Source organism: Gossypium hirsutum, chromosome D01, assembly GCF_007990345.1.
Source record: "Gossypium hirsutum isolate 1008001.06 chromosome D01, Gossypium_hirsutum_v2.1, whole genome shotgun sequence".
NCBI classification, from domain to species: domain Eukaryota; kingdom Viridiplantae; phylum Streptophyta; class Magnoliopsida; order Malvales; family Malvaceae; genus Gossypium; species Gossypium hirsutum.
The window spans coordinates 56,404,346-56,422,892 of NC_053437.1; the positions used below are offsets into that span (position 1 = coordinate 56,404,346).

The 18,547-nt window shown below is 33.0% G+C and overlaps 4 protein-coding genes across 4 annotated transcripts; all 4 read right to left on the reverse strand.

Moving 5' to 3' along the window:
* Positions 1 to 2,381: 2,381 nt before the first annotated feature.
* LOC107921554 (lysine histidine transporter-like 8) lies at positions 2,382 to 5,419 on the reverse strand. Its single transcript, XM_016851391.2, has 5 exons — positions 4,661 to 5,419; positions 4,428 to 4,564; positions 3,905 to 4,332; positions 3,150 to 3,281; positions 2,382 to 3,049 (listed from the first exon to the last, which is right to left on the reverse strand). Exons 1-5 carry the CDS (start codon positions 5,044 to 5,046, stop codon positions 2,561 to 2,563), a joined length of 1,572 nt encoding a protein of 523 aa, XP_016706880.2. The 5' UTR covers positions 5,047 to 5,419; the 3' UTR covers positions 2,382 to 2,560.
* Positions 5,420 to 12,672: 7,253 nt separating this feature from the next.
* Positions 12,673 to 13,152, reverse strand: LOC107921553 (auxin-responsive protein SAUR68). The gene has a single exon (XM_016851390.1). The coding sequence runs from the start codon at positions 13,150 to 13,152 to the stop codon at positions 12,673 to 12,675; it is 480 nt and encodes a 159-aa protein (XP_016706879.1).
* A 1,194-nt stretch (positions 13,153 to 14,346) lies between these two features.
* Positions 14,347 to 14,790, reverse strand: LOC107921551 (auxin-responsive protein SAUR64). The gene has a single exon (XM_016851389.1). It carries the CDS (start codon positions 14,788 to 14,790, stop codon positions 14,347 to 14,349), a length of 444 nt encoding a protein of 147 aa, XP_016706878.1.
* Positions 14,791 to 16,114: 1,324 nt separating this feature from the next.
* LOC107921550 (auxin-responsive protein SAUR68) lies at positions 16,115 to 16,579 on the reverse strand. The gene has a single exon (XM_016851388.2). It carries the CDS (start codon positions 16,577 to 16,579, stop codon positions 16,115 to 16,117), a length of 465 nt encoding a protein of 154 aa, XP_016706877.2.
* Positions 16,580 to 18,547: the final 1,968 nt, after the last annotated feature.

Genomic DNA, 18,547 nt, shown 5'->3' on the forward strand with positions numbered 1-18,547 from the left:
ACGATAATGCATTAAGACTAACATGTAGTTGATTAATGATAAAGAGTTGTCATTGATATGGAATGTCAGAATCATTACATGAATATGTGTGTTAGAGAACAACATATTGGACTGACCCGTTATGAGTATGTTTCTTGGATTATTATGTAATTGTCACGACATTACTCATAATGATTAATATTTATATGATCCTCAGACTTGAGATCATCATAATCCCAACATCGTGAGTTGTATATTTTGATACAGTCAAACGTACACCGTAACTGGTTGTTCTATAAAGACTGATGTTGGATATACCGCAATCTATGTAGAGGGATATGATTGGTCTATATAGGATAAGTCCCTCCTACATAATGGGAGTAATATCTTAGGCCACTTGATTAAGTGAGACTAGAAATGCATGGCCATGCTCAAATAAGTTGATATTAGATGTCATACTTATTTGTATATCGTAGTCTGCTTAAGATATCAAGGAACATGGAATGGACAATGCAAGTGTGACTATTCCATGACTTGTGCCCAATCCAGAGATAAAGGACTTAAGGATTATTGCATAAAAGGTTAATCATAAAAAGGTTATGTCGAATCATGATCTCTTGTGACTTAGGTAGCAATGATGCATTGCTAGATGCCACTCATTGTTCGTAGCATTAGAATCGTTCTAGTGTTACTGCTAACGTTACAAGAACCTACAGGGTCACACCCCTATAGTTGAAATGAACAGAATAAACCATAGTTGGTATTGTTTTTGGGGTCGCTTGAATTAAATTAATTATAGAATTAATTTAATTCGGTAATCAAATTTCCAACACATTATGTACAAGGTTGTTGTACGTATAGTGAGGACATGAATTTGGTTAGCATAAGAATTCAAATAAATATATGGTTTACCGAACTTATATTATAATTAATGTAATTATAATTTTCGGATTAAAATATTATTATATTTATTTAATTCTTAAAAAAACCCTAAAACAAAAGGATATATATAATCCCGTTTTTCTTTGTTCTAGTCTAGCAGTCGTCAAAGAAAAATAACTCTCAAAACTGTTTTGGGGATTCCTTCCGTTTGTAGTCAACTGGGTGGATTACGTAGAGGCCGGAATCACGATAGATTGCGGTTTGGTTCGACAGCAGATCAGACTACTCGTTGTTGAGGTGTTGCTGTCTACTCTGAATAAACATTAGGTAATTTCGCAACCTCTTTCACACCGATTCGTTCCTCACACATGGATCCCTGGTTAGGATCGCAGGATTTTTATTTTTCGCTGTGCCATAGGGGTGCCGGCGATCCAACAGCCTTTTCTTCCAAAGCGCCGCTAAAGAACATGATCTTTAGCGGCGTTTTTTCCTAAGCGCCGCTAAAGAACATGATCTTTTGCGGCGTTTTTTCCTAAGCGCCGCTAAAGAACATGATCTTTAGCGGCGTTTTTTTCTGTAAGCGCCGTAAAAGTTAACGACGTTGTCGTTAGCGGCATTTTTTGTGGCGCTTCTTCAAGCGCCGGAAATGGATTTAGTGGCGTTAAAAAGTGCCGCTAAAGGCCTAAAAAAACGCCGCTAAAAACTTGTTCTGGTGTAGTGAATCCAATTTAAATTTCAAGAAAAGTATTTTCTTCCAATAAGCAGATTTAAAAAAAAATTAAGAAATAAAAACTATAAAAATAAGAATTTTCATTTGTAAAATTTGTGAAAAATGTAGCCTAATCCGTAGGAGGAGGAGAATTATGGTAGCTAAGCATGTAAAAAAGGAGATGTATACTGAGGGTTCGTCCACCTCCATCTTCTTTAGTTTTCATTTTGAATAAGGATGAATATCTAATTTAGTTGGTATAAAGTTAGTAGGTTTTGTTTTATTAAATTGCAAATTTAATATAATGATGTTGTTTTGACAAAAAAAAAGTACATAATCAATTGTTAGATTCCAGTTTTTACTTCATTGATTTAGATTCTTCTTGGAGATTCCTTTGGTAGACTAACAGCCCTTTTAATTTGAGAGAATGATTTCCTAAATATTTCGAAACAAATTAAAGAATTATTATAAGTAATTAAAAGTTGTAAATCATGTCTTTTTTTTTTTTTGTAAGACTTTCACTCCATGTCTTGGGAATATAATCCTAAAGATTCTGATCTTATTGGGTTTCCCATAACACGTTATAATAATTAGAGTTTATATTTCACCCCAAAAGAGCCCACCTCTCCTTTTATTGGAAAACAAAAGCAGCAGATTCAGCATCCATTGTTGTCTCCAACTCCTGCGATTCTTCAGGACTTTTTACTGTCTCAGTTCCCTTTTTAACCAAAAACATCTCTAATTGATTCTTCATGCTCACACATTAAGCCTTTGGCTGTAACAAATGTGCAAAGAGTAGCAAATGGTGATGTAAGAATAAAGACTTGGCTGCTCATTGGAGTTTATTACAACTTACAATTGTCCTTATTGTTTTGTTTTCTAAAAAAAATCCCACATGTTGAAAATGTATAAACACACATATCTAATCAAAACTCTAGTACGTGATTGGACAAAGGGTGTGAAGCTAATCACCTCATGCTAATGACATTCTTACGCAGGATTAAAGAAGCTAAATTCAACACCATTATCAATAATAACAAAAAGTGAAGCCGCTATTAAAAGCCCACTTAGAGCCATCCCAAAGAGACCTAATGACCAATTTAGCCACCAATTTGGGCCATACACCTTGGGTTTTTTTACCTTAACCCACATGAAGCATGGGTAAGCTAAGGTGACCGGCAATGTTATCCCTCCAATAAGACCAGCAAAGCTTGCTAAGAAGGGGATTGCCACTGCCGCAAAGAAGCATAGATAGCCAAACAATGCCCGGAAAATCAGTCGCAGCCACCACGGTGACGGCTCCTTCTTCTTCTTGACGTATAGAGATTCCATGTCGTCGAACGCTGGCATGCCGTAGATTTGGAATGAGCTTAGGGAACTAATTATGACGCATAAACTTGTTAATCCTAGGAGGAATTGGGATGTATCTTGACCATGGAATGCAAATAAGGCTGTTAGCATACCCCCATCTACCGGTATCTGTCAATGACAAAAACAAAATAAACATTAATCTTGCAAAACATTGAATTGTAGTAAAGGAAAGTGTTCAAGTGTGAAAGATATTAAAAGCAGTAGTTACCATTTGACCGTAAGCCCAATAGCCAGCAATTGCAAGAGGGAATAAGCACATTGCGACAAGTGTGTAAGCTATCTTGACTCCCTTCCACATTGGCACACGCGAGGGATGTTTCTCGTCCGACGGCATGGTTGCCTGCAAGTTGGTGGTTCCAATGTAATATCATACTTCTTTTTGACTCGAAGTCCCGCAGTTTCATGGGATTGAGACAAATCCCTTGGTTGAATGTTGAAATTCAACATCTTTAGGCTCTTGTTTTCATAGGGTGTTACGTTTTGTATTGTAGAAATTAAGGCTTTAAAATCATAATTCAGCTTGCAAAGTAAAACCATTTGTTTACACTTTCAAGATAAATGTCGAAGTCAGCTGCTTCATTAAGCAAAGCTGACATCTTTTTTAAATGTGTGTGCACGTGGTCAACAAGTTTGTTCTTGTTTAAATGTTTTTTTATTTAAAATTCTCTATGTATTTGTCAAAGAGTCAAAGTTGATGTTTTTTTGTATAAAAACCGTCATAAATAGCTAAGCCAAGAATTGTTTGATGAACATGAAAAATTTGAGAAGAAATTAGAGTGACTTAAAAATGAATTTGTAATATTTTTGAGAAGGGATAAAAATGAAATATTTCGTTGGATTTTACTTTTAAAAATATAATTAAAGCCGAATTTAATATTTTTAATTTTTTTCTATGATGGCATAAAAATTTAATTTATAATCTAAATGAAGAAACATATATCAGTAGAGTATGGGAAATTTTACCTGAATCTCAAGTATCAGATTGTGGCCTCTAAAAGCAAAAGCAATGATCCCAAGTGCATTAAGAATATCAAAAATTCTAATAACTTCAGTTCTTCCTTTCACTGGATTGTATGATACTCCAGGCATTCTTCCCTCAACCACTGAAATCACCCAAATTAGGGTGCAATACGCAATAGCTGTGATGGCTCCGACGAGCGACACACCGGCGATCGAGTTTAAATTAGGCAGCTGAGACAGAAGCACTGCAGCAGAAGTGAATATTAAGTACCACTCCGCGTTGGTAGGTGGCTGAGCGGAGCATGTTCCACCGCATACAGTATTGAAAAACAGCCTACAAGATTGGGCACCGATGATGATCAAGGTGATGCATGTTCCAGCTGATAGGTACAAGATGGGGAACAATGCAAACCATTTTGCTAACTTCTCACCTGAGTTGTTAACCATGAATGAACATTAAACAATCAGTTTCAACTTCCAAAATTCGCTAGAAAATCAAGAATTAATGTTGGGTTTATGGCTTTACCGAAAGTTGCATTGCAAAGCTGAAGATATCTGCTGTAACGCATTCCAGTTTCAGGAGATTCATGGAGGTGGACCAGTAAGTATAGGGTGTAAAGCTGCCATATGAAGGCCACAGTCAAGGTTATGATTCCCCAAGACCTAGAAACAACAAACATTGGTATAACCTGTTAACTTCATCAACCTGTTGCATATTGTAAGCACCATGAAAATTTACAAGTGTCTTTGATTGCGTACCACCCAAGGAACGTGAAAGCAACAGGGAGCACAAGGGCTTGAATACCAATCCCTGAACAGAGAGTATGAAACGCAGCGTAATAGGCATTTCCATTCCTTGACTCAGTGATGGGAAGCCAAGCATCATGAGGGTCAAACCTGGTAAGCTTAAGAGCCCTTCTTATTGGACTTCCCAAAGGAGTAATAAAACGTGGGGTTCTAATCCTTGGGGTTGAACTTTTTGGGGTTTTGCTTGCAGGTTGTATGTGATCATCCGTGGAAAGAAGCGGTGATCGAGTAAGAGAGGGAGAATGAAGTTGGGAAGGAGGAGCCGATATCGGCGGCGTTGGTGCTGCCGAACCAGTTCTTGGTGTTGTAGGGAAGGAGCCTATTTCCTTATCACCCATTTTTATCGTCCCAAATAAGTTGTCACCTTGATCTCTCTCAAGTATGTGGTAATTTCCCTGCTTTTCCCTCACATAGATGCACTAAAATATCTCCTATATATAGACTCCGGAACTTAGAAAACAATGTAGGGATTTTATGTAATATAAACATGGTTAATTTACTATTTGATGACGAGGGCAAGTTGATTTTAGGAGAATGGTGGTTAATATTCAAAGCCAGGAAAAAGGGGAAGACTGCCAGCCGGGGCTCACTAGTTCAGTTTTTTCAACCCATCGACATATATCTTAACTCATACTTTACAACTGCCGGTCACTCAAAGTAGCCAACCAAAATATTTTTGGGTCAACCAGTACATACAGACGTTTACTATTATAACTTAGAACTTGATTTGGAATGAGTCCTTATAGATAAACATTAAAAAAAAAAACAAATGTTTTCAAAGTAAAACACTTGCCTTGTTGAATAAATGTTAAAAAAACAACCTTTTAATATTCTCGTCATCTAAATTTATTTAATAGCCATGCTTTTCAGGTCATTCAAGAAAATGGAGGACAGTCAAATACAATATTGCGACCGACTTCGCCTAGTTTCATACTTGCATCAAGTTTAGCAATCGGGTTTTACGAATTTTAATTTATCCAAATATGATCCTCGTAATTTATAAAGACTACCAAAATTTGATAAATTAAATCATAATTAAACCAGCAAAGTTGTAAATTGAATTAGTGGGGGTCCTTGTATATATATAAGACGCTTTTGTATTATCGTATGCAATATAAAATGTAATAAATCTTGTTTGGGTATCATTAGGGTACCTATTTTGCAAACTGATACCTACATAGATTTATCAAATATAAATTCATAAAAGTGTGGTAATTGTAAACTTGTAGTCAATATTGGGAGTTATCCACAATTTCCTGGTGTTTTCAGAATAAGTAAACAATCTAAAGATGGCATTTTTGAACGAAATATATAAAATGTCAAAATATCCTGTTTTATAATCTAATAAAGTGGGCTACCTATTAATATAATAAAAAACAGTTTGAACGTCTGGCAATTGGATCAAATGCTCAATTTTTACGTCTGAAATATTTATATTTATATTTTTTTCAATTATAATGTTTGAATTTACATGTTCAAACTTCAAAGCCCAGAGTGGTTAATTATTAAGGGCAATAATTTGACTAATGATTTAATTAGCGGAAGAAACGGCGAAAAAAATCAAAAAAAAGATTGAAACCACGGAGTCAACTCCATCTCCTCCCAATAAGCCAACCTGTACAAGGCCTAATGGTCTAATTCTTCTTTTAGTCCCTATACTCTTTACACATTTTGAATTTAATTGTTCTACTTTAAATTTCAAATTGAATTTTATTAAATTGGATTATGTGGCATCGTTTTTTTTTCTGTTTCTTTTTTTAATTCACCTTACTTCTATGAAGTAATCCTAACAAAGAATTTTATAACCCCGGATTCAAAATTGAAAATCTTTACAATCTTACATAACATTTTTATTTGTTTATTAGGCCTTCCACGTATGTAATATTGGTAATGTGAACCATTTTTTTCTTGGATTTTAAAAAAGTCACACAATCCAATTTAAGAAAGGTATATTGACAGTGTTATCAATGGACTTCAATTATCATACCAAAATAGTAAAGGAACTAATTACTAGAGGGGAAAATTTTTAAATGTGTAAAGCGTTAGTGATTGGGAGCATAATCTGACCGGTCGTAATATTTCTATTAACTCATTTCCTATAATGATGAATCTCAAAATTATATATAAACTTTGATTTAATGTGTAATTTGATGCATACACTTTGATTTGGTGTAATTATACATATAATACTATGGTTGTGGTTCAAATATATACATGAAACTTTAATTTCATACACATTTAAAGAAATAAATACATCAATTTATTTTTATATTAGATAAATATAATTATATATTTGTGTGTGCAATATATAAACATAAAATAATAATTGTGTTAATAATTTGTGAGAATTAGATCAAATCAAAATTTCATGTATAAAATTGCACGTTAAAACAAAGTCGATATCCCATAGTCAAGAATTTAGGTTTTGTAATGAAAAATGAGAATGATAAAAAAAAATTGAAAAATGATAAAAGAGTTCATATGTTGGTTTCCGCTGCCTTAGTTTGAACCCACCAATTCAGATCACAAGATAGTTACTTTAATGAAGATTATATTGCAAAAAGCACGTTGCAACTATTTTAATCATGTATAATAGGAAGGCATGAAACCCCAAATTTATCCATGTTTTTATTTTAAATTTCAAGTATTAGACAGATGCAGGTGGGTGAGTTTCTACTAAGTGACCACTGTTAGTAAATTTATGTGAGAATGATATGTCTAAACCTGCTATTTTGAGGTAAGTTTATGAAGATGGCTTCTGGAAACTAATTCAGGCATGTGCATGACAAAATCAGGGATTGACATACAGCTAGGAAAGGAATTAAAATATTATATGGTTCAACACAAGAATTGACCAACAACAATAAATGATCATCATCATGGGGATCTGAAACAATAATCAGAGCAGATTAGATTCGAATTTCAATGTCTATCTGCTCTTATTTCTTATGTTCTTTATTTTTGAATCACTAATCATTTCCCCCACAATATTGTTTCTCTGCTTTATACTGTGTTCAAAAGCCTGAAGTAGAATACGCAATCTCTGGTCAATAATGGGATACTGTTTGAATTTTGAAAAGCTGGAATGCTTACATACAAGCGATATGTTAGACTTGCTTGTGGAAATTTCAAAACCCGAACGACAAATAATATAATATTAATTAATATTTAAGTATATCAATGATGGTTATTATCAGTTGGTGGGGAATGAGACCTATACAGCATCGAATGTTGTGGGGTAAAGTAGAAATATACATGAGAGAAAGAATGATTCATCCACTTTCTTCTATGCAACTAGTTGCTCCATGTTCTTACAGGAGAATGAGACCACGTAATTCTTGAATACTGCGTCAGATATCATAGTTCAACTGATTAGTAGGTAGCTCTAATCCCTGTTTAGACATCTTCAGTAGCTGTAGAAGAATGTTATTGTTGAGATATCGCAAGGGAATTGCAAAATTCTTCTAGATGAGGTAATTCTTTTTTCTTTTTGTTGCAGACACCTTCTGCAACTTCTTTGCTACTTTAGTGATCATGCTTCGTTACTCTGCCTATGCAAAGACTATGAGGCTTTTCTAATACGCCTTCATTAATTACACAATCATTTACATTTTTCGAGTGTAAGTTGTTCGGTATCACCAAACATGGAAAGATGTGCAAAGAACAATGAAGACTAGTTACCCGAACAATGTTGAATCGCAGGGCAATATTAGAGGAGCTTGACTTGTTAAACCAAAGTCTTCCTCAGTTTTAAGAGGTAGGCAAATATGTTATCGCAGGGCAAGCGTACAGTTGGTTACTACTATTTTTCTAGGAGTCTAGAAAATGTCATGCATATCATTGAATTTGATATAAAGTGAGTCCCAATGGTTGCTCCTTCTACTCTACAACTAAATATATTATGTCGGTTAAAACTTATATGTTGAAAAATTCGTGGTTAATATCTACCTCCTCAATAAATACCTTAAAAAAAAACCAAACTTATGTGCTGAAATTCTTGGTAGGATTTTGGCATATGTACGAGCACTTGTTACGATGAATTATGTTACCATTTATAATAATATTTTTATAGTAACAACGATCCTTGTACAAGAATCCTAGCCTTATGTTCTGTTTCAGTACCCAGAAACAATTTGCTGTTCTCATTTGATCATCCTTGAAGATAGATGAACAGTAATTGTACCTACTATATGATTCATTTGGATGACTGGCGAGATCCTCCTGATGCACTATCAATCTACAATTTTGTCACTAAACCCTTTTCACTGACCATCCGAATGAAGCAATAATCGATTAAAGTTTATTAATGTTAGTTAAAACCAACAGACCTGATGGTTGTTGAATCCATAAAAATAAATTCTTATATTGAAATTAAATTAAATTTGTAATATAGCCCACAAATATTAGACTGATCAGTTTTATTATTTCGTACAACAAAAATTTATGCGAACCTATGAAAATAAATAAGGGGAATTTAATCTAAATATAAAACATGTAACTAAAATTCAAACAAAAACAAACATTAGAAATAAATTGACGCAATAAAAATAAACAAACAAAAATTAAAATTGTGCAATTTGATATAACAAAAGTTCCAGCTTCAGTTACGATTTTGACTTCGACTTCAAACACATGTTGGATAATAAATTTTATCCTCCAACCGATAAGTCGATTATAGTGATCGAGGAACAACCTCAAACCACCAGCCCTTCCGTATGTAAATTTATTGCGAGAACAACACGAAAACTAATACTTACCATGCAAATAACCTTGAAATCAACTTTCGATTTAATTCCTCAGCAGCTTTGCGAACTTGAAGGACTCGACTCAAATCAACGGCCTCAACTTTGCAGGTAATATAAACTTGATTGTTAATTCACTTGACGGATTCAATCACTTATTCAATTGGTTATGTCAGTTTATTCTTCAGTGGACCAAACACGACAATTACAGATTGTAACGGTTAACCAATTGTATGCCGTCCAACACCAAATCAAGGAGTCTTTTTTTTTATGCTAAAACGATGTTATTAAGCGACTGAGTTTATCTCCTAAACCAAAGAATTAACAAATACCGATATAAAAAATATTAAGTGCAAATTCAAAATCTTACTGTTTAAAAATCAAATTGTCGAAACCATTTTTTATTTTGAGAAAAAAACAAATTAGTTGTCGACTTAAAAAAAAACAAAAATTGGGAGTCGCCACTAATCTTTATTGAGGTGTGATTGGATCACCTAAAAAATAGCTTTGGTCTACGAGTTTTAGAAAAATGGATCCGGGAGTCGGTTACGTACGAGGAAGGATTAGCACCCTCGTAACGCCTAAAATTGGTACCTAGTTAATTAATTAGTGTCTTAATGTCAAAAATTTAAAAATACGATCCTTAATAAAAACTTAAAAAACGTTACTTATTAAGACTCTTGTCATTTCGGAGAAAGAAAATGTCACATCCAATGCGTTAGGGTACGACATTCTAATTCCTCAAAAATGAATTAGTCCAAAATACTCGTGTAATAAAATTTAAAAGAATATTCATTTGTTTAAGATTTATAAAGAAATCGCGGCCCAAAACGTTAGGGCGCAATTTCTCAAAATCCTAAACTTGGAATATTTCCTTTGTTATTATTTTTTAAAAAAATCTTTGTCTCGAGAAATCAATACGTCACATCCAATACGTTAGGATACAACATATTAAATTCCCGACAACAAGCTTTTCATTTAATTTTTTTGATTAATGAGCAATTCTCGATTGTTAGATTTAACGAAGAAAATTGGAACCCAATACGTTAGGGCTCAATTTCCTTGAAAATCCTAAATACGAGTATTATCTCAATTTTAAAAATTTTAAAATCGAGTAAAAAAAATGATGTAATGCTACATTAAGTGTAAAATACAATAATAAATACAACAATGACATAGAAATAAACGAAATTAATGTACATAAAAAACAACGACATGTAAAGTATCAAATGAACAAAATATAAATGAAAACATAAATCAATAAGTAAATGAAGGAAATAAACAAAAAAATATAAAGAGAAAAAAGGTACAAAATATATACATGAAATTATAAAGAAAAAAAAACATACACATGGGTTTGCATATAAAATTTTGGACTATAGAATTTATAACAAAATATATATAATACATTTACGAAAATAAAGAAAAATATATAAATATACATATATATATTATAACATATGTGTTGAAAATATAAGTTTGTATTTAAGCAAATAAAAAAACATAGGCATGTGCGTATAAATATATAAAAAAATATTCATTAGAAAAATATATAAATACGTACATGTACATATATACAAAAGTAAAAAAAATTGAAACTAAATATAAAAGTATTTATATGTATATAAAAGTTAGGAAGTAAAATAAAAATAAAAAATATGTATAAAATATATATAAACATACGTATACTATATATAAAACAATATATATTACATAAAAACGATGCATGCGCATGAATATAAAATAATAATAATAATAATGATACAAGATTAATGATGTCACATAATAGTATTAATAATATTAAAATAATTAATTTATGAATAAAAAAAGCTAAAATAACAAATAAAGGATTAAATAGCATCAATAATCAAAGACTAATGAATTTAAAACAAAGAGTATAAAATAGAAAAATATATAAGGCCAAATAAAATGTAAACAAAATTGAAAATAATGAATTTGAAAATAAATAATAAGGGAAAAAGATATTTGAAATCAACAATATACAAATTAATAAATTATACACAAATCAATAAAATAAGAACGCAAGAGAGAGAAATTTAAGAAAATACTCTTAAGAGTTATTATTACTCCCAACTTCAGTCCCTTACAATGAAGGGAGAGACCTCTATTTATAGTTGAGCCTCCCAAAATCCAACGGTACAGATCAATTATATCAACGGCTAAGATTAAATGGTATCTACAAATTAAATCTCTAAGATTACAAAATCATATCTTCTAAGATTGCATATATCATATCTAAGATTGCATATCATGCTAAAATTACATATCCTTGAAGATTATGTTTCCATATGTGAGCCCGGACTAAAATTAGGTATTACACAAATTAATTATCAAACTAAAATCAAAATATTTTTTTTATAAATTATAAGAGGAGAGAAAAGGCATAAGAAAATTGGTAAAAAAAAAAATTAAAATTGGAAAGAAAAGCAAAAGCTGTGCGGCTACAATCCAAATTCAAAGTCTTCCTATGTGACTCAAACCAAAAATCAAAGCCAAAAGCTTATTTATTCTTTTTTGTTTTATGCGTAGCTTCGTCCTCACGTTTCCCTATATATAATAACAATAATAATAATAATAATAAATCTAAAATAGATTATATGATTTTTTTTTGTCTTTCAAGGTAAATCCAATCCGTAATTAAAATTTAAAGAAATAAAAGTAATTATTAAAATAGTTTTAATGTCCACTTTAATCCACAATTTAAACTTGTTTTCCAACGCATTAAATAATATTATACTTATATAAAAAATTACCAATAATGTATCAAAATCAACAGAATTTATATCCAAAAATAGTTAAAATACATAACAAAATTATGCAAATTAAGCATAATATCAACACCTTGAGGAGCTTCGCTCCTCTTAATTTGTATCGTAGTTTAAGGACACAGCAGGTGTTACGTGCATTTACTTTGTTTACCAATGTTAGACTTTCATTTGTTCTGCTTTCAAGAGATGACCGATTCACTTGGAATGAAGTGAAAATAAAAACACCCAAATATTAAAAATTGTAGACAAGAACAAGACTAGATATTTTCAGTGCATCATAAAGCAAACGGAAGTTGACTTTTTGAGAATGAAATAGGTGAAAAGAGACCGGCAATAACTGAAAATGAAACATCTTTTGTTAGTACACTATGATATTTTGAATAATTTACACCTAGAAAGAGATGTTTTGACATAGAAAAATCATTTACAAGATTCAAAGCCAATTTACTTGGAATCCATGACAAAGTGACTGTTGATCTGCATCTACTTGATTGAAATAAACATCTGACGAGCAGCGGTAAGTAGGAATGGAATTGAGCCCTGATTTCTCCATATCCTTAGCTAATCCTCGTTTCACAATGGAGACAATGTAGTTCATGAGGACTGAATCACATGGCAACTTTATAGGCCCATCACCTGGCAGTCCAAACTCCTCTTCAGACATCTTGAAGAGTTCAAGAAAAATGCTGTTGCTGAGAAATGCCAAGGGAATCACAAAACGTCTCTTATCTATTGTATAGATAGCAAAGCAGCCTTTATCAACTACTGATGATTCATTAGAATGTTTTGCAGCATCAATATATGTTTTACTGGTTCTTGTTGAAGCGATTCTTTTACTTCCAATGGATGCTATCTTCTGCCACTTTCTTGTCATTCTGATAAGATTCTTTGAGGTAATCATGCTTGTTTCCATTTGTGTTGCGGCCTAAAATCTTAGAAAAAGAAAAGGAAAAAGAAGGTTGGTTCTTTTATAGTTTCTAGTACTAATGAAGGAAGGAAATTAGCCTGCTATTTATACAGGAGGAACAAATGTTCCTTGAACTGCTGGCCTTGCTTCTATTGGTAATTTCAAAGATGAAGCATGTAATTTCTAGTATTGGAATGCATGTTTACACGTTTCTAGAGATTCTTTCATCGTTAGTTAACACAAATTAGGGAATTGCAAGAGTGAAATGAAATTTCTTATGTGCTATAGAATATTGTATTAGTCTTGTTGCTGTAAATTGACAAGTAATAAAAAAAATGAATCACATGTTTAACAAACTTAACGACATCACATGGTGTACTAAACATTGTCTTGTTGTGGATCCAAAGCCTGTGAACAAAACTATGTAAACAAGAAAACCTGCAGATGACTAAAAGAAGAAGTTATGCTGGATTTAGAAATTTAATATTACTGTAAGACTGATACTAGTTAGTTATTAGTTATGTTAAGATGCCGAACAACGAAAGGACAGGTGGAACCAACAGAACAAGAAAAAAATTCCTTGAAAGGTTCTTTGCTTCTACAGATTTCTCCAATTCCTATCCGAGTTGGTTACATTGTGGATGTACTGTTACTTACTAAGCATGGTTGATGGACTGCAATACTTCATATTAGACATTCTTTTACCTGTTGTCCTTTTCTGGCCAGTGCATTGCTATTCAATTGCTCCTTTCTGATAAATGATGTGACAATTTTATGCTTACCAAATTTCATTCTTTGCCAATTGCAGTCACTAATGCCGGAAATATATTATCCAGAGGCGTCCAGTAGAAGTTTAATGGTTAATACAGATGTGAGGTTACTGGATTCCTATGAAAAATGTGAAATCTTGAAAGTGCTTTAATATTTTACTTTCATATGTATTTGCATTTGGTAGTATTAGATGGTAGATGGTAACCATGAGAAATAAACTCATTTTAGTTATCAAAAAGGGCTACTGTTTCATGAAGTTAGCATTTTACAACGAACCCTCTTTGGGGCATATAATACAGATGTTTAATAATCATTTACAAATTTCTTTTCTTTCCTTTTGGGGTTGCAGATTGCATATTTTTTCCATGGTAAATATGCTCCGAACCCGTAAACAAGCGATTCTTTTTCAGCATGTCCTTCATGGAAGTGTCACGGGCCGCAGTTCGTTGTAGCCCCGTGACAGTAGTATGTACTGCACGATGAGCAGCTATTGCTAGTAATAGAATTGATCACTGCTTTCTCCAAATCTTTAGCTAATCCTCGTCGTACCAACAACACTATGTAACTCATTATGACAGAATCGCACAGGCATGTTAAAGGCCGATTGCTCGACAGCCCGAACTCCTCTTCTGACATCTTGAGGAGTGCCTGGAAAATACTGTTGTTGAGAAATGCCAAAGGAATCAAAAAACGCTTCTTATCCATCGTGTAGGCAACAAAATAGCCTTTACCAACAACTGAAGATTTATTAGAGTTATCTGCATTAGCCATCATTGGGTTATTACTCCTTGGTGAAGTAATTCTTTTCCTTCCAATGGCAGCTATCTTGTTCCACTTCCTAGCCATTTTGATGAGCTCCTTTGTGCTAACCATGATTGCTTTCTGACTAAGAAATAAATGAGGTAGAGCAAGAAGTTTGAAACGGGAATTCTAATGGTGAGGAGGGGAAGCCATTGTTGTGATATTTATAGATAGCATAAACAAAAACAACTTTATTTGTACCTTTCATTCCACTGTGAATATCTAAGAAAAAGGGTATAATTATTTCTCTTGGAATTGATGTTCTCGGAGACATATTTTTTACTTGGTTGACAAGTAACTAGGTTTGAGCTCCTCCTCCTAATTTCTGTCTTGTACTTTAAAGACATAGCAGGTGTACAAGTACCGAAAGGTCATCTTCCTCTCTCATAACCACTAAAATACATATAAACAAAAAGATTCTAAACAAGGCTAGATCTATATTAGATCCAGATTTAAAGTTAGTTAAAAAACCAACTTAGTTTCACTGCTAGTTTGTAGAAAAAATCTATTTACTTGGAAAGAAGTGATGAAAACAGCTAAAACAACAAACTTGGGTCCTAGACAAGGTTAACATCTAGTGATTTACACGTGGAGTGATATCCAATGCAAACTGTTAAATAAGTTTTTCCTTTTTCAATCTCCATATGAATGCTAAAAGACAAAGGCATAAGAGGAGCCAAGGAGATTTATAACAAGAACCTCGATTTGCTGTCTCCGTTGAAATTCTGTTTCTTGAAAAAAAAAGATGGCCAGTTTACCTGCTTCTCGCTTGTCATAAAAGATAGTGACAACGAACTGCAATTCGCTTAAATATTTTCAGATTATCAATTATGAATTTAAAAGAAAATGGTGAGGATAACAGAGGAAGATATTTCACGGCAGCCAGAAGTTTGGCTTGAAATATCTGGAAAAGGGAACATTTTACCTGTATCGGTCTCGAAGTAATAAACATGGATAACAATGAACCTTTACATTAGCCATCCATGTGTATAACAATATCGTTAGCTGAGATAAGATCATATTAACTTCAAAAGATTACAGTTTAATTAATGATGCTAGAAACATATCATGTAACGTTGCAAGATATATGGATATCATTTTAGAACAGAAGCTGCTTTTTCAATTGCATCAAAGATCAAATGGAAGTGAACTTCCTGATATGTTGCAAGAGTTTTTTTTTTTGAACAACATCACACTATATTTTGCAAGAGTTGCATGTTCATCAAGGGGACAAAATTGATGTTTATTACATTTTACAAAGTTGGTAGGATTTACAAGGAAATATCTTTTGGTATAATACAATATGTTGCTTTGAATAATATATACCTAGAAAGAGATGATGGTATTTGCTCTATTATATACCGGAATCTTTTTACATGTTTCAAAGCCAGTTCACTTAGAATCCACAAACAAGTACTGATTGTTGATCTGCATGTCCTTGATCGGCATAAGTGTCCAATGAACAACTATAAGTAGTAATGAAATTGAGCACTGCTTTCTCCAAATCCTTTGCTAATCCTCGTTTCACAATGGAGACAATGTAATTCATGACAACTGAATCACATGGCAATGTTATAGGCCCATCACTTGGCAGTCCAAACTCCTCTTCAGACATCTTAAACAGTTCACGAAAAATGCTATTGCTGAGAAACGCCAAGGGAATCACAAAACGTTTCTTATCCATTGTGTAGATAGAAAAACAGCCTTTATCAACTATGGATGATTTATTAGAATGATTAGCAGCAGCCATCTTTCTAGTAGGCCTTGTTGAAGCAATTCTTTTCCTTCCAATGGATGCCATCTTCTGCCACTTTCTTGTCATTCTCATAAGCTTCTTTGAGGTAATCATGCTTGCTTCCATTTGTGTTGCTGATGAAAATCTAGGAAAAAAAGAACAAAAAGGAGGTCGATTTGTATGTAATTGCTAGTACTAATCAGGGAAGGTAGTAAGTCTGCTATTTATACAAGAGGAACAAAAACTCCTTGACTACTTTTGTTGGTAATTCCAAAGCTGAAGCATGTAATTGCTAGTATCAAAATCTATGTTTACAACTTTGGTGCAGATTCTTTCAATGTTAGTAAACACCAATTAGGGAATTCCAAGAAAGAAATTTGGAAGATAATGAAATGTCTCATGTGCTATAGAATACTGCATTAGTACGGAATTCATGCTTTGATGCTGTAAATTGACGAGGAAAAACTGAATCATATGGTTAACAAACTTAACGAAATCACATGGTGTAGTAAATTTTGTCTTGTTTTGGATCCAAAGCGACCTGATAAAACTATGTAAACAAGAAACTTGCAGATGACTATAAGAAGTTGTGCTAGTTTTGGAACTTTAATATTAATGTAAGACTATTATTAGTTAGTTATCCGTACATTAAGATACTGAGAAACAAAAGGATATGTGGAACCAATAAAAAAAAGAATAAAAAGCATTGAAGGGTTCTCGGCTTCTACCTGATTTGTCTTGTTGTGGATCCAAAGCCAGAGGATAAAACTATGTAAACAAGAAACTTGCAGATGGCTACAACATGTTGTGCCAGATTTGGAACTTTAGTATTAATGTAAGAATGTTATTATTTAGTTATTAGTTACATTAAGATACTGAACAAAAAAAGTAGATGTGGAACCAACACAAAAAGGAAAAAAAGTTGCATTAAAAGGTCTCTGCTTCTACCTGATTTGGTCAGTCACTATCTGAGTTGGTTACATCGTGATACATAGTTTACTTATTGGGCAAGGTTGATAGACTGCAGTAATTCATATTAGACTTTATTTTTGCCTATGTTCCTTTTTTGGCTAGTACATCCAATTGCTTATTTCTTGACAATGTAAGGTTACCACTTTTCATTCTTTACCAATTGCAGTCACTAATGCTGGAAATATATTATCAGAGATGTCCAGTAAAAGTTTTAATACAGATTTGAGGTTACAGTATCCCTATGGAAAATGTGAACTCTTGAGAGTGCTTTAATATCTTACTTATATATGTATTGCATTTTTCAGCTATTCATGTGATAGTCGATTGTAGGCGGTTGCAATGAGAAATTAACTCATTTTAGTTATCATCAGAAAGTCTAATGCATTTCATGAAGTTAGCATTGTACAATGGAACATCTACAAGGCATATGCTACAGCAGTTTAGTAATCATTTACAAGTTTCTTTTGCTTCCTTTTGGGGTTGCAAATTGCAGGACGTTTTACATGGTTAATATGCTCAGAACCCACAGACCGGTAACTGTTTTTCAGCATGTCCTTCGAGGAAGAATGTACTGTAAGACGAGCAGCTATTGCTAGTAATTGAATTGAGGACTGCTTTCTCCAAATCTTTGGCTAATCCTCGTCGTACCAACAAGACTATGTAACTCATGATGACAGAATCGCATGGGAACGTTATAGGTGTTGGAAACGTGATGGGCCGAAAATTTACTTTTTATTACACACTCAATATATTACAATACGAAGATTACAAATATTTTCTCAATGACTAGATAGTCTAGCTGCTGCTAGATTTTAACTCACTCAAGGTTTGCTAACCTTCTCACTCTCACTCACGTTGCTTCTCTTATTTCTTTTTTCTTCTCATTTTTCTTCATTACAACACAAGTTCAAGCCTCTATTTATAGGCTGATAAAGTGACAACAAATGTGGCTATTAATCCACTTAATTTCCAGCCACAAAACATCTCAATAATGGAGCACTTTGTATGGCTAAAATTTCAGCACTTTGCATGGCACAAAATTGCTCCACGTCTCATGCTTCTAGATTATGCTTGGAGTGGGTTTGATTTCTAACACTCCCCCTCAAACCCAACTTTCATACC

What these genes read in the sequence shown, in the direction of transcription:
- LOC107921554 (XM_016851391.2), bottom strand. Translation starts at nt 5,046, where the DNA reads ATGGGTGATAAGGAAATAGGCTCCTTCCCTACAACACCAAGAACTGGT. An exon ending in GCTTTCACGTTCCTTGGGTG is followed by an intron (nt 4,565 to 4,660) that starts GTACGCAATCAA and finishes TGTTGTTTCTAG; the next exon opens with GTCTTGGGGAATCATAACCT. An exon ending in ATCTGATACTTGAGATTCAG is followed by an intron (nt 3,282 to 3,904) that starts GTAAAATTTCCC and finishes ACCAACTTGCAG; the next exon opens with GCAACCATGCCGTCGGACGA.
- LOC107921553 (XM_016851390.1), bottom strand. Translation starts at nt 13,152, where the DNA reads ATGGAAACAAGCATGATTACCTCAAAGAATCTTATCAGAATGACAAGA.
- LOC107921551 (XM_016851389.1), bottom strand. Translation starts at nt 14,790, where the DNA reads ATGGTTAGCACAAAGGAGCTCATCAAAATGGCTAGGAAGTGGAACAAG.
- LOC107921550 (XM_016851388.2), bottom strand. Translation starts at nt 16,579, where the DNA reads ATGGAAGCAAGCATGATTACCTCAAAGAAGCTTATGAGAATGACAAGA.